The sequence below is a fragment of the Onychostoma macrolepis genome, chromosome 02 (assembly GCF_012432095.1).
Source record: "Onychostoma macrolepis isolate SWU-2019 chromosome 02, ASM1243209v1, whole genome shotgun sequence".
Classification (NCBI taxonomy): Eukaryota; Metazoa; Chordata; class Actinopteri; order Cypriniformes; family Cyprinidae; genus Onychostoma; species Onychostoma macrolepis.
Window position 1 is genome coordinate 14744160 of NC_081156.1, and position 18960 is coordinate 14763119.

The 18960-nt window shown below is 39.4% G+C and overlaps 1 protein-coding gene across 1 annotated transcript; it reads left to right on the plus strand.

The window, feature by feature from the left end:
- Nucleotides 1-4247: 4247 nt before the first annotated feature.
- Nucleotides 4248-8106, plus strand: arpc5a (actin related protein 2/3 complex, subunit 5A). Its single transcript, XM_058765555.1, has 4 exons — nt 4248-4522; nt 5051-5124; nt 6260-6436; nt 6562-8106. The coding sequence occupies exons 1-4, from the start codon at nt 4384-4386 to the stop codon at nt 6622-6624; spliced, it is 453 nt and encodes a 150-aa protein (XP_058621538.1). The 5' UTR covers nt 4248-4383; the 3' UTR covers nt 6625-8106.
- Nucleotides 8107-18960: the final 10854 nt, after the last annotated feature.

Consider the following 18960-nt stretch of genomic DNA (forward strand, 5'->3'; position numbering starts at 1 on the left):
CATTTATTGTGCCTTATCATCTTGTCTCTTACACAGGGCTGACAAAATTCCAGGATACCATTTCTTACAAGCCAGAGAAATTATTCCTGAACAGATTTTTGTTCATATATACACTTTACATTATCAATCACAATAACACAGATCTCATCAGAGACAAGTGTTCTTCCTTGTCTTCCTTTCTCTCTCCTCTTCTTCCAACTCCTTATACTCTTCCTCTAGTCTAGTTCAAGCATTTCATTGTTTGGTCCAGCGTATCTTGTGACTGGTGTGTAAACTACAAATTGTGTGAAAGCAACTGAATCATGATTGTCATATATAAAGTTAAGGGAGACTGGTTCTTCTTTTAGAAAATGATGTAATGATTTGAGTGTTTTGCTCATCTGTCAGAGGCAGCAAAACTGCCCAAGGAATTTGATGTCAATATGATCTCAGTATGATGAAAACCATAAAACCTCATTCATACAAAATCATAGGCTGTTGTTTTTTATGCTTGTTAATTCTGAAGTGCCAGGAGATGTTTTGTCTACTCGCCTAAAAAACTAGAGCCAAAAATGACGGATGTTTTAATTTAGCCTACATCGCCATCTGCTGGAGAAATGTCAGTATGAGAAGAGGACAATCAGGTTTTGTGCAAAGACTCACTTTTAGCTCATGCAGTGTGACTTAAGAATAACATGTCAGTAACACATCATTATCATAATGTAGTGCTGGAAAACAGGATGGGAATAAAAAGAGATAACTACATTAATTTCACTGGTCAAAACAAGTCAAATAAAAAAGGTTAGGGAGTAGGCCTATTATATTTGTAATGGATTCATAGCGGTAAAAACAATATCCCAACCCAAATCGTTAAGAATTGCTAAACTGATTTTTTCTCCCTAATTTATATACATTTGCCTATTTGGTCGAACAAGTCATTTTAACTTATTATGTTAAACTTACAAAATCTCACATACCTTAAGAAATCAAGTATACTATAAGTACTGATAGATAAGTATACTAAAGTAATGTAAAAACTCATTGATCATATTTTTTACAGTGTACAAATCTACAATGAAGTTGTATTAACTGCTATATCTATATATGATATTAAATAGTTATTTAATAATTATGTATATGTGTGTGTGTGTGTGTGTGTGTGCGCGCGCGCGCGTTTTTGTGAAAAGTCAGGACATAGATTTGTATAACGATAAAGGTATGACATAGGTATTACAAGGTGAAGGTGACTTTTCAGGACATTGATCCATGTCCCCACTTTTCAAAACGCTTATAAATCATACAGAGTGAGGTTTTTGGGGGGGAAAGTTGAAATGCACAGTTTCCTGTAAGGGGTAGGTTTAGGTGTAGGGTTGGTGTAGGGCAATAGCACATACAGTAAGTACAGTATAAAGACCATTACGCCTATGGAATGTCCCCATTTAGATAGCTAAGTAAACGTGTGTGTGTGTGTGTGTGTGTGTGTGTGTGTGTGTGTGTGACTGACAGAGGTGTCAAGTAACGAAGTACAAATACTTCGTTACCTTACTTAAGTAGAAATTTTGGGTATCTATACTTTACTGGAGTAATTATTTTTCAGCCGACTTTTTACTTCTACTCCTTACATTTTCACGCAATTATCTGTACTTTCTACTCCTTACATTTTAAAAATAGCCTCGTTACTCCTATTTCGTTTCGGCTTGTCATCGTTCAAAAAAAAAAAAAAAAAACCTATCCAGATAAATCGCGCCATCCGGATAGAGTGAATTTGATTGTGGTTGGATGAGAAGTAAACATATACCATTCCGACACCCTGTTGGTTTGTACGTGATCCATCGCACCTGCACATGACACAAATCACGTCACACTTTAGCAAGGACTCTGGGGTCGTGACTCAAAAAATATTATTTCTTAAAAGTTATTATTTCTCCACTACTGGCTCATTTATCAAACGGGTGCTTTCTCTTCGTCCTCCGCAAATTAAGCTACAGTAAGTAGTTCGGTAGAGAGACGTTTGAATAAATTAGCGTTTGCGATTGACAATGTTGTGATAAGTAGGCTATACTAACTTTGTAACTCGTTACCCCCAACACTGGACACAGCATACGTATGTAGCCAAGTACGAAGATGTCCTTCTCAGAGACTCAAGAAGAGAACTCGAGCCAAATGTAACTGATGTAGATTACACTGTTGTTGTACATACAGCATTGAGTCCAAAGTGTTTGTTACATCTTCTAGTTAAATGTGACATTGTTGCCATTAGCTATAGAATTGAGCATAGTACAAACCAGGAAGGTATCAGGATTGAGTTTATTAATCACTTGGATTAATCATCAATTTTGACAGCACTTATGTTTATTGTATATAGACAGGGGTGCACATAAGTGGTCCGCATGCGCGACCAAAATTAAAAATGCGCTGCGTAAATAAGTTTTGACAGCGCTTTTTTTTACCGACATGGTTGACCATTTTAGATCGACAAACTGTACTGTATAAGATTTCTATCCAAACTGAAAGCATAATCTAGGCTACCTGCTGCCGTTTTCAAAGCAAAACTGTCTGTGACATTTCATACACTGACGCAATTCCATCAGCAGCGCTAAACCCGGAAGCGCATAATACTTACTTGCCGGCAACCCGCCAAAATAAAAGCTCGCTGATTTTACGTTTGAAAATGATGAAAATTAAAATTAAAATAATGATAATAATAAAAAATATTAACATTTTATTTTTAGGTTTACTATGAAATAATTGCATTTGTATTATCACACTTGATTATTTAGTTTATTTTTTTTAGTTAGTTAATTTATATATATATAAAAAAAAAATAAATAAATGAAGTGCAATAATATTATTATCACTATTATTAATTAATGTTTTTATAGTTATAGTTTATGGGTCACACTACATGCCATGGCCTGTGTGAGGACCAAACCAAATCTCCAGGTTCTCATATGAGAACCAGGCTGAAAAACTTATGTGCACCCCTGTATATAGACAACCATACAAGGGTAATTGTTACTAAGCCTGCCCTGGGTACAGCAATTTTTTTGTCCGTTGCCCTCACAGATTCCTGCAGCTAAGCTTGGGTGTACATTTACATTCCAATAAAGGTTAATGATGACATTCCTCTGAAGTTTGACTTTTTGCACCATTACAATACTTATAGACAACTAGTCATCATATCTTCCGCTCCATGAAACACGTTAATGCTCAGTAGTACACATATATGGTTCTTTAATGTATTTGCATTGTACTAAAATGCATTAATTTTTAATGGGCATATATGCGGCTGAAACAGGTAGCCTAGTGCAACCCAAATTTTTCAACATTAACATTTTAATATAACATTATAGTCATTATGGCCTTTAGAAAAATGTTTTTTTGAGGAGGTGGGGTAGTGCACAATAGGCCCCTGTGGCGCAGCCTAAGCTTTTGTCCTTAATGGCATTTTTTCCCTTACATTACTTTTACTTTTATACTTTAAGTAGTTTTGAAACCAGTACTTTTACACTTTTACTTGAGTAAAAAGCTTGAGTTGATACTTCAACTTCTACAGAAGTCTTTTTAAACCCTAGTATCTATACTTCTACCTGAGTAATGAATGTGAATACTTTTGACACCAGTGGTGACTGAGACTGACTCTGGACCACAAAACCAGTCAATTTTACGAAACTGAGATTTATAAATGATTTATAAATGATATATTATTTATTTAGCCGAATAAATAAGCTTTCCATTGATGTATGGTTTGTTAGGATTGGACAATATTTGGCCGAGATACAACTATTCGAAAATCTGGAATCTGAGGGTGCAAATAAATCAAAATACTGAGAAAATCACCTTTAAAGTTGTCCAAATGAAGTTCTTAGCAATGCATATTACTAATCAAAAATGAAGTTTTGATATATTTACAGTAGGAAATTTACTAAATATCTTCATGGAACATGATTTTTGGCATAAAAGAAAAATTTATCATTTTGACCCATACAATGTATTTTTAGCTATTGCTACAAATATACCCCAGCGACTTAAGACTGGTTTTGTGGTCCAGGGTCACACACACACACACACACACACACACATATATATATATATATAATTATTTTTTAAATTATTTGAAATGATTTAATTAATTAATTTTCTCACTTGCTACTGTTCGGAGCCAAAGTTCACTGAGTTTCAATAACTAATTAAAAATAAAAATTTAACAAAAAACGAATTCTTAAAATGGATTGATTGGGTGCCACCTAGAGTTGACATGAGTTGACACGTGTAGGTTTAGTTCATGCCGCTGACACTAGGGGGCTTTCTATGCGGAAGTCAACAAGCGCCAAGCTTCTTCCTGTAAGAGCTGGGACTATTCTGTATAAACTGACATCTTCTGATTGATTGATCACACCAGCCATGTCGAAGAACACAGTGTCCGATCGATTCAGAAAGGTTGATGTGGATGAGTACGATGAAAACAAGTTTGTCGACGAGGAGGACGGCGGAGAAAATCAACTAGGTCCGGATGAGGCTGAGGTGGATTCTCTCATCAGATCATATCCTTTCAGTCCCATGACTTTTACTGTTACTTTCCATAGATTTCCTGCTTGCTTGCAGTATAGCATTTTGATTTGGCGTTTTCTGAAAGCGCTTGATATGTTGGTGTTGAATTGCTATAATAACGTTAGATTATTTCTGTCCTGTCGTCCAGACATGGGTGTGGTAGTCAGTCACTTCATTCATTTAGGATATGCACATTTCACATTGTCAGCACAAGTTTACATTGCGGATCCCACTCTTTAGGTTCTTTTAAAACCGCTGGATTTCAGCTGGAATGTTTAAAGTGCAACACTTGAAGCTGTATCTGTATCTTGTGGTAATTACTTAGAATGAGGTTGCTGTAGAAACACTTCCGGATGCCACCGACTTCCGGTTGCACTGGTTCTTTTTAATTCTTCACACCTTCTAATATGTACCTTCCGACAACTTTTAATAGTTTATGTATAGTTTTAATTGAAGAGTGAATGTTATTCGTGGCTAGATGTGATTTCTGGCGTCCTGCGGTTTTCCTTAGCGCATGATACAGGGAACCTGATGGGAGCTCTGCAGGCTGTGCTGAAGAATCCACCCATCAACACCAAGAACCAGAATGTGAAGGTGAGTTAACGCTAAGTATCTCAAAGTATCACTTATGTCCAACTTTTAGCATGGTCATCCTCTGCCAGTGGTTCTCAACCTTGCCTCAAAGGTCCCTCCATTGCCCCCAACAATATTAAAAGGCCCTGAATTTTTTTTGCTGTTGTTCATGATTTACTGGATAGGGATTAATGATCAAAAAAAGTGTTATTAATTGCAATTGTTACCTGATAAAATATTTTAGTGCTTGGCTTAACTATAAACTATAATTGTATTTTCACAATGATTTTTCTAGAAAAATATTCACTTCATTTATGTTTTCCAAGAATGTGGGATGCCTGGTTCTTCAAAGATTGAAGGAGGTGTTGAGGGAGTGAATTGGAAAAAATAAAAAAATAAAATATATATATATAGGTTTTGTTTTTTGTTTTTTTTAGTTTATGCTTGTTTTGTTTGTTTTTTTAAATAATTTTATGTCATCTTGAGGTCCCGTTAGATATTTGCTGAGGTCCCCTAGCCCCTTGAAAAATCATGGAAATTAATAAAAGTCTTGAAGATTTTGTTAGTGCTGGGGACAGTTTAATTGAGAGTTGCAATGTAAGCCTAAGGCACATAATTTCTTCACAATTAACAAATAACATAAATATATATATTTTTAAGGCTATGAAAATAAGTATTGCACAGGGTAAAATGACATGGATAAAATATTATGTCATGGCAATTTTATTTATGTAGCACCAACAACATAAGTTGACCACAACAGGAAACAGCCTAAACAATAACTAGATTAAAAAGTTTGTAGACAGACTTTAAGTTGGCTTGAAAAAGCTTAGCCAAGAAGATTGCTTGAAGTTTGAACATTTTCGGTTTCGGTTCATTAGTTCATTTAGCCAAAAAAAAAAAGCTAAAAGAAGAAGTCCCTTTCTTTTCTAACGATTTTGATATATTATATATATTTTTAAATATTATAAATAAGTATAATTTATTTAATGTTTGTGTAAAATTCACATTTAGCATTTGTATATTTTGTTAAAATTCGCTTATTTAGATGGCCATATAGGATTGGAAGTGTATAAAAAGTGTATAAACATCTCAAATGAATGGAATCATGATATGTTTTGTTTGTGTGTGTGTGTGTGTGTGTGTGTGTTTGCAGGAACGGGCTGAAGGCCTTGTGTTGAAAGTGCTGAGCTCTTTCAAGACTAGTGATATAGAAAAGGCTGTTCAGTCTCTGGATAAGACTGGAGTCGATCTCCTGATGAAATACATCTACAGAGGCTTTGAAAGACCCTCAGACAACAGCAGCGCCATCCTACTGCAGTGGCATGAAAAGGTAAATACATTTCTTTAAAGGAATAGTTCACCTAAAGATGAAAATCTTTAGGATATAGGATATCTTGGAATGGTGTCACACAAGACCATTGCGAACCCAAATTCTGTGGTTCTCTGTTTGTATAGGCTCTCTCAGCTGGTGGCGTGGGCTCCATCGTCAGAGTTCTCACGGCCAGGAAGACTGTGTAAACTTCAGCACCGAGGCAGGGTTGGCGGAGGGACTGGCTGGTACAACCCCTCGTGGTCTGGTTTCTGCCCGCACTGCCAAACTGTGGAGGATGTCCAGTCAATCAACTTTTTTTTTAAAACGATCAAACATTACAGTCCCATTTGGATTTCTTGCAGTGAAGATAAGCACCTTGGATCGATGTTAACAGAATGGTGATGAGAAAATGTTATTGTTGACCTCAGTAGATATTAAGCACAGACATTTTAGCTATTATCAAAGGAAACCTCTCTTTACTCGTCCACTTCATGTACTTCACATTCTCATACCTGTCCTGATGTAAAGTCTCAAAAAAAACAGAACAAACAGTACATGTAATTACATGACTAAATTTTTACAGTCATGTTATTACATTGGTATGTGATGCTACTCTGGAGTTGTTTTTTGTTTTACTTAAAGGGATAGTCCACCCAAAAACGTAAGTTATGTCATCATTTACTCTGCCACCAAACCTGTATGACTGGAACAGAAAAGAAGATATTTTGAAGTCCAAACAACATTCCATGTCTTCTTTTGTGTTACACAGAGGAAAGAAAGTCAAACACATTAGGAATTTCATTTTTGTGTGAACTGTCCCTTTAAGAAGGTGATCAAGTTTTAGTTCATAGGATTCTTGCTTTACACTCTCTTCTTCATCTGCTTCTTTTTAAAACATAATCAGAGTTGGTCTATCTATGGAACATGCCAAAATCAGTATTTGCTTTTTTCTGCTTGCATGTATTGCATTAAATGTAAGTTCAGAGCTGGTTGCTGAATCTAGCCTTATATGAACACCTGTGCTTTCCAGTGCTTATTTTCCTCCACAGTCCCTTCAGTAAATCATGCCGTTTCTAGCATCTCTTTGGATTCATTATCATACCGGCATCACGTTTCAAGAAACAAAAAAGGGAATAACTTTTCTTAAGTTGCCAAAAAACGTTTTTATTGTCATAATTGTTGATTAATACTAGTGTGTTTTTGTACACTCTACAAAAACGCTGAGTTCAATTTTTTATAACGCTGAGTATTATTAGATTGTCCAACAAAAGCTTATGTATATTTTGATCACAGCATTTTTGAACTGTATTTAGATGTTAGCAGTTGTAGAACGATTAACATCAACATGTACTTTGAACTCAGACTTTATGTCAGGTGCTGATGATATAGCTAACCTCTGAGCCACACAAGTGTTTGTGTACTCTCACAATTCCCACCAAACACAATGGAGAATTTTGCTTCCACTGTGGTCTGCTTGTTTTTGCCAAACTTGAAGCCATACATAAACAACCCTAGGAAGTCTCCACTTGTTCATTTACGATTCCAAGTGAATGTTGAGTTTGCAGCACACCAGTTAATCATATGGTGAAGTGCAAAAATGATGAAATGGTTTACCAACTGCCTTATAAAATATTCCTTTTATATTGTATGGTCCTTTTGAAAAATAAATTAAATGAATACAAACTTTGTCACTTCTTTTCAATCTTTTGTAGATTATGCAAACCTAAAGGCCTGTTTGATGTGTGTAAGAGATGTTTGTCTGCAGTGTTACAGTTAGTATAGCTCATTAAAAGTGAAATCATAAAAAAAAAAAAACATTTCCATTATATGAAATAAAAGAAATTTAAAACAAAAATATATAATACATTAAACGACCTATTTACAAAAATAATAATAAAATGGAAAGAAAAGAAAATCCATTCCTCCAGTGGAAAGGTTCATCGCCTGTTGTCCTCTCATACAAAAATCAACCAACATATTTGTTTAGAACAGTTTTGGACGGTTTTCGCTTGTAAACCTGTGCATATTTCTCTCCTGATTCAGACGAGACGACTTTTTCACTGGAGAAAGCAATATTTTTGAGAGAGGACATTTAGCCAGAAACCAATTGAAGTAAAAGAACATCTTAATCATGGATTTGTTTCTTACAAACACGCAGCTTTTCACTTCAGAAGACATTAATTGATGGTCTGGAGTCCTGTGGGTTACTTGTAGATTATTGTGATGTTTTTATCAGCTGTTTGGACTCTCATTCTGACGGCACCCATTCACTGCAGAGGATCCACTGGTGAGCAAGTGGTGTAAATTTTTCCAAATCTATTCAAAGAAACAAACTCATCGACATGTTGAATGGCCTTTTTAGGCAAAATATGCACTGTTGTATTATTTCGCTCAGGGCTTTTCATATCAGTCACATGGGGGCGCTGTTTCCTTTGCAATTATATGCACTGTACTTTGTAGATGTAAAATTCTCATATCTCATACAAATGTGGGTCAAAAGAAGTGGCATCATGTGACAAGTTCAAAGATCAATGATAATATATTTGGAGTGAATGTCCTTTGGAAATATTGATAAAGAAGTTATTTAGATTTATTGGGTTTGTGATTTCATGGGAACAAAGCACTCCTTATTCCAGGTCACTGATCCTGTGCAATAAAGGCCTAACAGAAATCAATAACACAATGTACACTGTTTATTTTGATTTCTTAGAAACCAATGCATCTAAAAAATATTCAGAGAGAAGAAGTCCTAAATATGGCATTCCTGAAGTCTTATATAAGCCTGAGAATCAGAGCAGGAGTGGGTGGATAACTATGAATTAAATATACAGTCTTACACAATGCAGCAAGATAAGCTGCTGATTGCATTCAAATGTAATTCAAATAATCAAAACCAGGATTTCAAAGAAAAGGGTTAAAAGATCTGTTCCCAAAAAGAAGACCTACTTGTATATTTGATCACAAACAGTTATTGATTGATATCAGCTATGACTACCAGGAAGGTACTGACTGCTGATAACAATCACCTGGAAATCTGCCAGTTTCACTTCTTTGCAGTAAAGGGCGATGACAAGGTTCGTTTTTTTTTTTTTTACATTTACAAAAAGCTGATTTAAATGTCATCATATCTCAGTGACAATGGTCTGACAAGTACATTGTATCGAAACAAAAACTAATAAAATGACAAAAAAAAAATTGCTATAAATTTAACTAAAATGTGAAAATTTTATTCAATACCCTTTTATTCAATAATTTTGGAAACCTCCATTTGCCAGTTTAACAGCTCTAAATTTTCTCCTATAATGCCTGATGAGGTTAGAGAACACCTGACAAGAGATCAGAGACCATTCCTTCATCCAGAATCTTTCCAGACCCTTTAGATTCACAGCTCCACGTTTCTCTTCAGTTCACTCCACTCATTTTCTATAGGGTTCAGGTCAGAGGACTGGAATGGCCAGCAGAAGCTTGGTTTTGTGCTCAGTGACCCATTTTTGTGTTGTTTTTGAGGTTTGTGTTTGGATTATTGTACAGTTGGAAGATCCAAACATGGCCCATTATAAGATTTCTAACAGAGTCAGTCACTGATTGATTTTTTATCTGTTGGTATTTGATAGAATCCATGATGCCATGTGTCTAAACAAGATGTTCAGGACCTCCAGCAGAAATATAGGCTCACAACATCAAAAATACAGCAGTATATTTCATTGTACACATGGGGTACTTTTTATCCCTGTATTCACCAAACCCATCTTGAGTGTTTTCTGCTAAAAAGCTCATTTTTTAGTTTCATCTGACCATAGAAGCCAGTCCCATTTGAAGTTCCAGTCGTGTCTGATAACTGAATATGCTGGAGTTTGTTTTTGGATGAGCGAGGAAAATTTTTCTTGAAATCCTCCCAAACAACATGTGGTGATGTAGGTGCTGTTTGACAATTTGCAATTCTCCAGCTGTGGTCCTTGGAGAGTCTTTAGCTACTCAAACTCTCCTTCTCATCGTGCATTAGAACGATATAGACACACATCCTCTTCCAGGCAGTTTCCTAACATTTTATGTTGATTGTAAATTCTTAATTATTGCCCTGATGGTGGAAATGGGAATTTTCACTGTTCAAGCTCTTTTCTTAAAGCCACTTCACTAATTTATGAAGCTCAATTATCTTTTGCTGCACAGCAGAAATATATTCTTTGGTTTTTCTCATTGTGATGGATGATTAAGGGAATTTGGGCTTTGTTTTCTCTCCTATTTATATTTCTGAGAAACAGGAAGCCATGGCTGGATAATTTCATGTTCATAATCACCCTGGAGTGCTCAAAATTGTGAATATGAATGGGAATATACTTCAGAGATATTTTACTCATAAGAATTTCTAGGGGTGCCAATAATTGTGTCCAACGTGTCTTTGAGAAAAACATTTATTTCATAATGATATTTCCCCCCATTTTAAGTTCTTATTATCCAGCGAAAGGTTAGATTTTTGTGAATTTTTTAAATAAAAGATCAAAAGGATTAACAATGCAGATTCATTTTCACAGCCTTCTTTGATCATATTTACCAAGGGTGCCGATATTTTTGGCCATAACTGTATATATATGCACACACACACACACTGCCATTTAAATGTTTGGGATCAGTAGGATTTTTAATGTTTTCTTATGCTCATCAAGGCTATATTTGTTTAATCAAAATACAGATAAAAAAACCCAGTAATATTGTGAAATATTACTGCAATTTCTAATATCAGTTTCCTATTTTAATATACTTTAAAAATGTATTCCTGTGACACAGGCAGCATTGAATTTTCATCAGCCATTTCTCCAGGCTTCAGTGTCACATGATCCTTCAGAAATCATTCTAATATGCTGATTTATTGTCAGTGTTGAAACTGTTGTTCTGCTTAAAAACTTGCAGTTGTTCTGCTTTTTGGAACCTGTGATACTTTTGGATTTTTTGATGAATAAAAAGTTAAAAAGAACAGCATTTATTCAAAATATAAATCTTTTCTAACAATATAAGTCTTATAATGTTTATCCATTCAATACATCCTTGCTGAATAAATGTATTCATTTCTTTAAAAAAAAAGCAAAGAAAGCAAAAATGTACTGACCCCAAACTTTTGAATAGTAGTGTATTGCTCTCACTTAATCCCTCCATGTTCTAGCTTGTACTACCTGTCTGAATCTTTGTATTACGAACACTTCTTTCTTGTGTTATTTGCTGAATCGCTTGTTGTATTCCTCGTTTGTAATTTGCTTTGGATAAAAGTGTCTGTTAAATAAATAAATGTAAATGTAAATATAAATGTAAGTAGAAATGGCAACATGAACCCTGAATTTCTTTACGTTTTCTAAATCGCACAATCCAAAAAATAAATAAATAAATAAAATTGCTAATGTGTTTTTATAAAATAAATATTTGATTATCATAAAACACTATACAGTATGTCACATTTAATTAGACCAATGAAACACTTGAATAAACCTGAGTCTGAGTTCACTTGAGAAGTCTTGAATATACTGTATATGTGTGGCTCAGGACTGTCTGAAAACAGGCCCGGCTCCACGGGGGGGCCAGGGTGGGCCTGGCCCACCCAGTCAGAAGCTTGGCCCACCCTGGCCCCACACATAACAGCCAATCACAAAATTGTTGTGATATTCAATTGAGGTTCATATATTTTTTCTTTTTCGTTTTCTTACCGCCCACACCCAAATACGTGCTAATGTATTTTCGCGCATCAGGGAGCCGCTATCAACATGCGCGAAATTGAAATGCTTTTGAATGAGCGCTCGCGCCTTTCACTTTCACTTTCCATTTGGCGATCACGCGTACCCCACTGAGCAAAGACACGTCCAAACAACGTCTTTTGTACTTCGTTTTTGAACGTCCAATTTTGGTCCCCTGAAGGTGCAGACTGTGACGCCAGATGGCGTCTTTTTCCAACGTCTAATGAGCGTCCAGTATTGGCGTCCACAGGACCTCTGTATAAGGGCTAATTGTAGGCCAAATGTGGTCTTTGTGGACGTCTTTTCTACATCAAACTTAAACTAATTTTAGACATCATGTACTCAATAAATAAATATTTAAATAACAAATAATGTTTCATCACAGGTAACCTATATTGATATTCATTAACCATGCTGATAAGAACAATGTTGATATTTGTCTTAAATAAAATAAATATTACATTCATTAATAATGTAAATTTTCTGCACATGTCTTGGACGTCCAAAAAAAGTTACCTAGTCCGACTGTAAAAAAGGCTATAAGTTTCTACTATTCTAATATCTCTCTTTTAAATCTCTCCCTCCTGCATGTTGAGTGACACGCACACAGACCACTTCACCTGAGCCAATCAGTGTTCAGAAACCGTGACCACGTGATCTCCCCCGCCCTTGCAGAGACTGTAGTTGAGTGCAGCAGCATGCGGAGACGGACGTTTAAGTTTCTGCGACATCATAGTTTACGGACTGTTTAAAGATCACCTTTTGGACAAAGTGTTGTGCGTGAATGCAAAAGTAAGTTTGGATTGTTAATGATGTAGTTGATGTGAGACTAATTTGCCTTTGTAAACACGTTATTACGCCTGTGAGGTAACGATATCTACGTGCGTATGCGTGCATTCATATTAAGTATGCGTATAACCCTGTTGCTTATGTCTATACATATCTTCCATCTTGTGAGTGTTAGAGTTAAATTTGTTGTTATTAGTACAAGTTATGTTCCCGTTTGAAGCAAGTTCATCGTATTCTTTATATATATAACGGGAAAAGTGTTGTAACAACCTTCTACGCGCATGCACTGTCGTCACTCAGACAAAGTGGCGCTGTACGAGCAGCGTGACTCTAATAAGGTATCAAGTTACAGCTGTGCGCTGCTTATAAGATAGAAATTACAGTCTGCCTTGTATTGCTACCTATCTTTGCCAATAATGTTCATGTTTAATTACTAAGCGTAACTTATTGTGTTGTGTTATTGCCAGTTTGTTATAATTTGACTATTATCATGTATATTCTGTATATTCATGTTTATGTCACTGCTTTATTTTGTAGAAAACCACAACTACATAACATCACAGCCTCGACTACAGTCTGTTGAGTGATGACAATAAATGGGTTATTCTCATAAGACGAGTGCATCTTTGCTTTGTCTCTAATCGGACAGTCTTTGGTGGATCAGTACCCTGAACCGGCAAATAATTATATGGTGAATAGCTACTAAAGCTAACCATTTTTTCATGGTCCTTCGAGCGGATTCTGGACTTGCCAAAGAAATAGAAGATGTCTCAGCAGGCAGAGGAGGAGTCAACTGTGCGGCGTCAGAAGGAAGACGGTCCTTCCCGTACGTTATGAGGAGTACGATCTCACTGGATTCACCACTAAGCCTGTTACCCAACCCATGTCACCACTCATCCATTCGACCAGACTGGCTGAAGGCGATCAAGCAGAGGAAGGCGCAACTGGCTTTACTCCACTGCTACCAGGTGATGAAGCTGACAGTCCGCTACAGTGGTCCGACGAAGAGTATGAATCTGCATCAGACATCATAAGGAGAGAAAATGAGGATCTCCGCATTGCCTTGCAGATGATACAGCAGGAAAGAGACTCATTCCAGAACGTAAATGACAAATATGCAGAGGAGCTTTCTCAGCTCAAGCAACAGATGAAGCAGCTACAAATTCAGATGGATCAGCAACGTCCTAGAAGTCAGCCCCCTTCACCTGTTGCCCCTCCGAGGCAACATAGCTCCAGTCGTCCTATACCTGCACCACGCGTCCAGTCACTGGTACGTCCTGTTGAAATGAGCTTCAAACCTGTACCAGCTCAACGCCACAGAATACAAACGGAGCCTCAGACTGAGGACAAGTTTCGAAGTCCATCACATAGTCCAACTCCAGCATCCGCTCCTCTTACCAAACAGACCTCCTCCTATCATTATATGCCACAAAAGGGTCAGAGATCAGACGTGTACTATTCCCAGAAACAGGACTCTTCCAGTTCTCCATACAGGGACTCTCAAGACCCTGCCAGGCATCCACAACCACGGTCACTCACTCCATCTCCTCCACCTGATCAAGAACTGATGTATCGAGGTCCAACTCCTACGGTCCCTGACTTCATACATCCCAACCCAAGAGAGTTCTCGCGGCTAAAAATTGCTCTGGAGAATGTCCTCCCAGCTAATGCGACAGAAAGGTTCAAATTTCAGATACTGATGGACCATCTGAAGTTAGAGGAGGCTTTACTAATCGCTGACTCATACTGCCATTCCCAACATCCTTACACAAGGACAATGGCTGCTTTAGACCAACAGTATGGCCAGCCACATCAACTGGCTCTCCAGCGGATTGCAGAGTTAATGGATGGCCCCTGTATAGCTAGTGGAGACCAGAAGGCATTTCGTCTTTTCGCTCTTAAAGTCCGTTCACTGGTTGGCATGCTGGAGCAATTAGGCAGGAAGGGCACTTTCGAGTTACAGTGTGGTTCTCATGTGTCTCGGCTGCTTGGGAAGCTTCCCCACGACCTAAGATCAGGGTTTCGGAGATTTGCGCATCCACATTATGTGCCTATCCCTACTCTTCTGAATTTTGCAGAATGGCTGGAGTTCGAAATTGAAGTTCAAGAGGACACTACCAGGTTTGTAAGCAATCAGCGCAGAGGGCCCTCGACACGAACAAGAGAGACTATCAGAGACTCTAAGTCAGCCACGAAAGGCACCACAATCTTCCTGGGTACTGAGAAGGCGATTCCTGAGTCTACACCACCTGCTCCACCTTCAAGGAGTTCTATGAGACCGTACTGCCCGTACTGTGACAACAGTAAGCACTCCCTCAACAACTGCAGCAACTTCAAACAGCTTACTAAAGAGCAAAAACGAAGCTGGGTCAAAGACAACAATAGATGCTGGCGTTGTGGCAGAACCCATAAGTCAGCAGAATGTAACCTGAAGATGCGTTGCAGACAGTGCAGTAGCCGACACCTTATGGCTCTGCATGACATCAGTGCTGGGAAAACAGAGAATCCAAAGCTCGTCCAAGATGAAACTGCTGATTCCAACAGCTGTCTGTTCAACACTATGAATGAGATTCTTCTGATTCATAAACCACCTACCAGCAGGAAGGTTCTGCTTAAGATCAGTAAAGTGATTCTCAGAAATGGAAAGAGGAGGATGAATGCATACGCAATCCAGGATGATGGATCAGAGAGAACTATCCTCCTCCACAGTGCAGCTCAGCAGTTGGGCCTCAAAGGTCAGCCTGAAGACCTCCCACTCCGAACAATCAGGCAGGAGTTACAAGTTCTCAGAGGAGCAGCAGTCTCATTTGTGATCTCGCCAATTGCTCAGCCGACTAAAAGGTATCATATCAAAGGTGCCTTCACTGCTCAACAGCTAAGCTTAGCAGAACATTCACACCCAGTGAAGAATCTGAGAGAGATATCAGCACCTCAAAGGGCTCCCACTGCAAGACTTTGAAGCGGTCTCTCCTGTGTTGCTCATTGGATCAGATAATCCCCATCTGATCACTCCTGTGGAGCCAATCAGGTTGGGGCCTCCAGGTGGACCAGCTGCCGTAAACACTCGTCTTGGCTGGACATTACAGGGTCCGGTCCAACACTTATGGAAGAACATGCCCGAACTCAAAGCACCTAAAGAGGCCGTCTTATCGCAGCTGAGGGCCACTGAAAGGAGACTGGTCAAAAATCCGCAACAAGCAGCCGCTTATACCACAGAGATTGCAAAACTGGAACAAGCAGGTTATGTTAACAAGTTGCCACTAAATGCTGTGACAGACTCATCCTGCTCCTGGTACATCCCTCATCACATGGTGCATCACAACGGGAAAAACAGGATAGTTTTCAACTGCTCGTTCCAATATCATGGACAAAACCTGAATGAGCTTCTGCTCCCAGGACCAGCGTTGGGGCCATCCCTACTTGCGGTGCTACTCAGATTTAGGGAACATTCAGTGGCGGTCAGCAGCGACATCAAGGGATGTTCCACCAAGTTAGACTGCTCCCAGAGGACAAATCACTTCTGCTTCCTCTGGAGAGATCTAAATGTACAGGACCTACCCAGCGTGTACGAGTGGCAGGTCCTCCCTTTCGGCACCACTTGCAGCCCCTGCTGCGCCGTATTTGCACTCCAGAAACACGTCCTTGACCATAGCCAGCCTGGAGATGATGTCTACAATTCTGTGCTGAAGTCCTTTTATGTAGACAACTGCCTACAAAGTTTCACTTCAGTAGAAGAAGCAAAATCCTTCGTTGACAGAATCAGGAACCTGCTGGCAGATGGCGGGTTTGAGTTGAGGCAGTGGTCGAGCAATGCCCCATCAACGATTAGTCACCTGTCCCACAATTCCATATCAGACAGTGCAGAGCTCTGGATTTCACAAGGCCGAACAGACGTCCAGGAATCGACATTGGGGCTCCTCTGGAACCATCAGTCTGACACAATCTCCTACAAATACCGTGCCAAGAACAGTTGTGAAACCACCATGCGCAACATATATAGAGTACTGGCTAGCCAGTACGACCCGTTGGGCTATCTCATCCCTTATACCACCCGTGCCAAGATTCTTGTACAACGCCTGTGGGATAAAAAACGGGATTGGGATGATCCACACTTGCCAGCAGATCTGTTACAAACCTGGACTGAGTGGGAGGAGGAGCTACCAGCCCTACAAAATATTGTTCTTCCTCGGTGTTACTGTAGCCCCATCAAAGACACCGCAACGAGTCTAAGAGACATACACGTTTTCTGTGATGCCTCCGAACGTGCGTATGGCTCTGTGGCATATCTTCGAACGGAGGACCAACATGGGCAAACGGAGATGGCTTTCCTAACCGCCAGATCTCGTGTAGCACCAAAAAAACAACAATCTGTTCCCCGACTGGAACTATGCGCTGCACTGACTGGAGCTCAACTTGCCAAAGTACTCCAAACTGAGTTGAATCTGCCCATACGTCAGACAATCTTGTGGACTGACTCAACCACCGTCCTCACATGGTTACAATCTGACTCATGTCGATTTAAAGTGTTTGTGGGGACTCGGGTCGCAGAGATCCAGGATCTCACAGATAAACACAGCTGGCGATATGTACCCTCCAAGTAATCCAGCAGATCACATTACTAGGGAAAGAGTCTCTGTGAGCTTGGCCCGGAAAGCCGCTGGTGCCAAGGACCCCTCTTCCTGAGAGAGCCACCCAATCTATGGCCTGAATGCCCCATTCCAGAGGAACCAAATGATAAAGAACTTCGTAAAGTTGGTACCTGTACTCTTGTCTGCTTCACTTTTTCTGATTTCAGTCAGTTTAAGACTCTCGAGGAGCTAATCGAGTCCACGGCTCTTCAAGGGGCGGCCGATGGTAAGCCCACAGCCAGCGACTACAGAAGTGCTGAGATTAATGTTTTGCAGCAAGCACAGCGGGAATGCTTCCCATCAGACTTGGAACAATTGAAGGCTGGTAAACCACTTTCGTGCAACAGCCGACTAAGAGCACTGGCCCCGGAACTCGATGGAGAATCCAAATTAATCCGAGTCGGCGGACGTTTACGACATAGCACTTACCTGGAGACCGACAACATGCACCCTATTGTACTGGATCCAAAGCACCCCATCACAAAACTTATCATCCAAACCTATGATTCTAAACTTTGTCATCCAGGCCCTGAGAGGGTGTTCGCTGAACTCCGCCGTAAATACTGGATCCTGCGTGGAAGAGAGGCCATCAAGAGTTTGCAGCGAGAGTGTGTCCAGTGTCAGAAATGGAGAAAAAAACCAGAGGTACCTAAAATGGCGGACCTCCCCCCCGCCAGGCTGCATCTTTTCAAGCCCACCTTTTACTCCACTGGCGTAGACTGCTTTGGTCCCTATGCTGTCAGAACGGGTCGGCGCAGTGAGAAGAAATGGGGAATAATCTTCAAATGCCTCACCACCAGAGCAGTATATATCGACATTCTCCATAGTCTGGAAACCGATTCCTTCCTTATGGCACTCAGGCGGTTCATGGCTAGACGAGGAAAACCCCATGAACTCTTGTCAGACCAAGGCACAAATTTCAGAGGGGGTGAAAGAGAGCTAAGAGAAGCCTTTACAGCTCTTGCCCCAGATCTGCAGAGACAATTAGCAAAACAGCAGATTGAATTCCATTTCAATCCCCCTAACTCACCACACTTCGGAGGCTGTTGGGAGCGAGAAATTCGTTCTTTGAAAATGCACTGATGGTTACTCTAGGAACTCAATCTGTGACCTTTGAGGTCCTGCAAACTGTACTGGTGGAGATTGAAGGAATTTTGAACTCCAAACCATTGGGATATACGTCATCCGATGCTTCCGATCCTGACCCCATTACTCCAAATTGTTTCCTAATGGGGCGGCCAGATGCTTCACTCCCCCTGACAGTATACCCTCAGTCTGAGATGGTCAGTCGACGTCGATGGCGCCATAGCCAAATCCTTGCGGACCAATTTTGGAGACATTACCTCAAATTCTACCTCCCGGGTCTTCAAAGTCGTCAAAAATGGCAAAGGGACACTCCAGACAT

What these genes read in the sequence shown, in the direction of transcription:
- arpc5a (XM_058765555.1), top strand. Translation starts at nt 4,384, where the DNA reads ATGTCGAAGAACACAGTGTCCGATCGATTCAGAAAGGTTGATGTGGAT. An exon ending in GGTGGATTCTCTCATCAGAT is followed by an intron (nt 4,523 to 5,050) that starts CATATCCTTTCA and finishes TAGCGCATGATA; the next exon opens with CAGGGAACCTGATGGGAGCT. An exon ending in TACTGCAGTGGCATGAAAAG is followed by an intron (nt 6,437 to 6,561) that starts GTAAATACATTT and finishes CTGTTTGTATAG; the next exon opens with GCTCTCTCAGCTGGTGGCGT.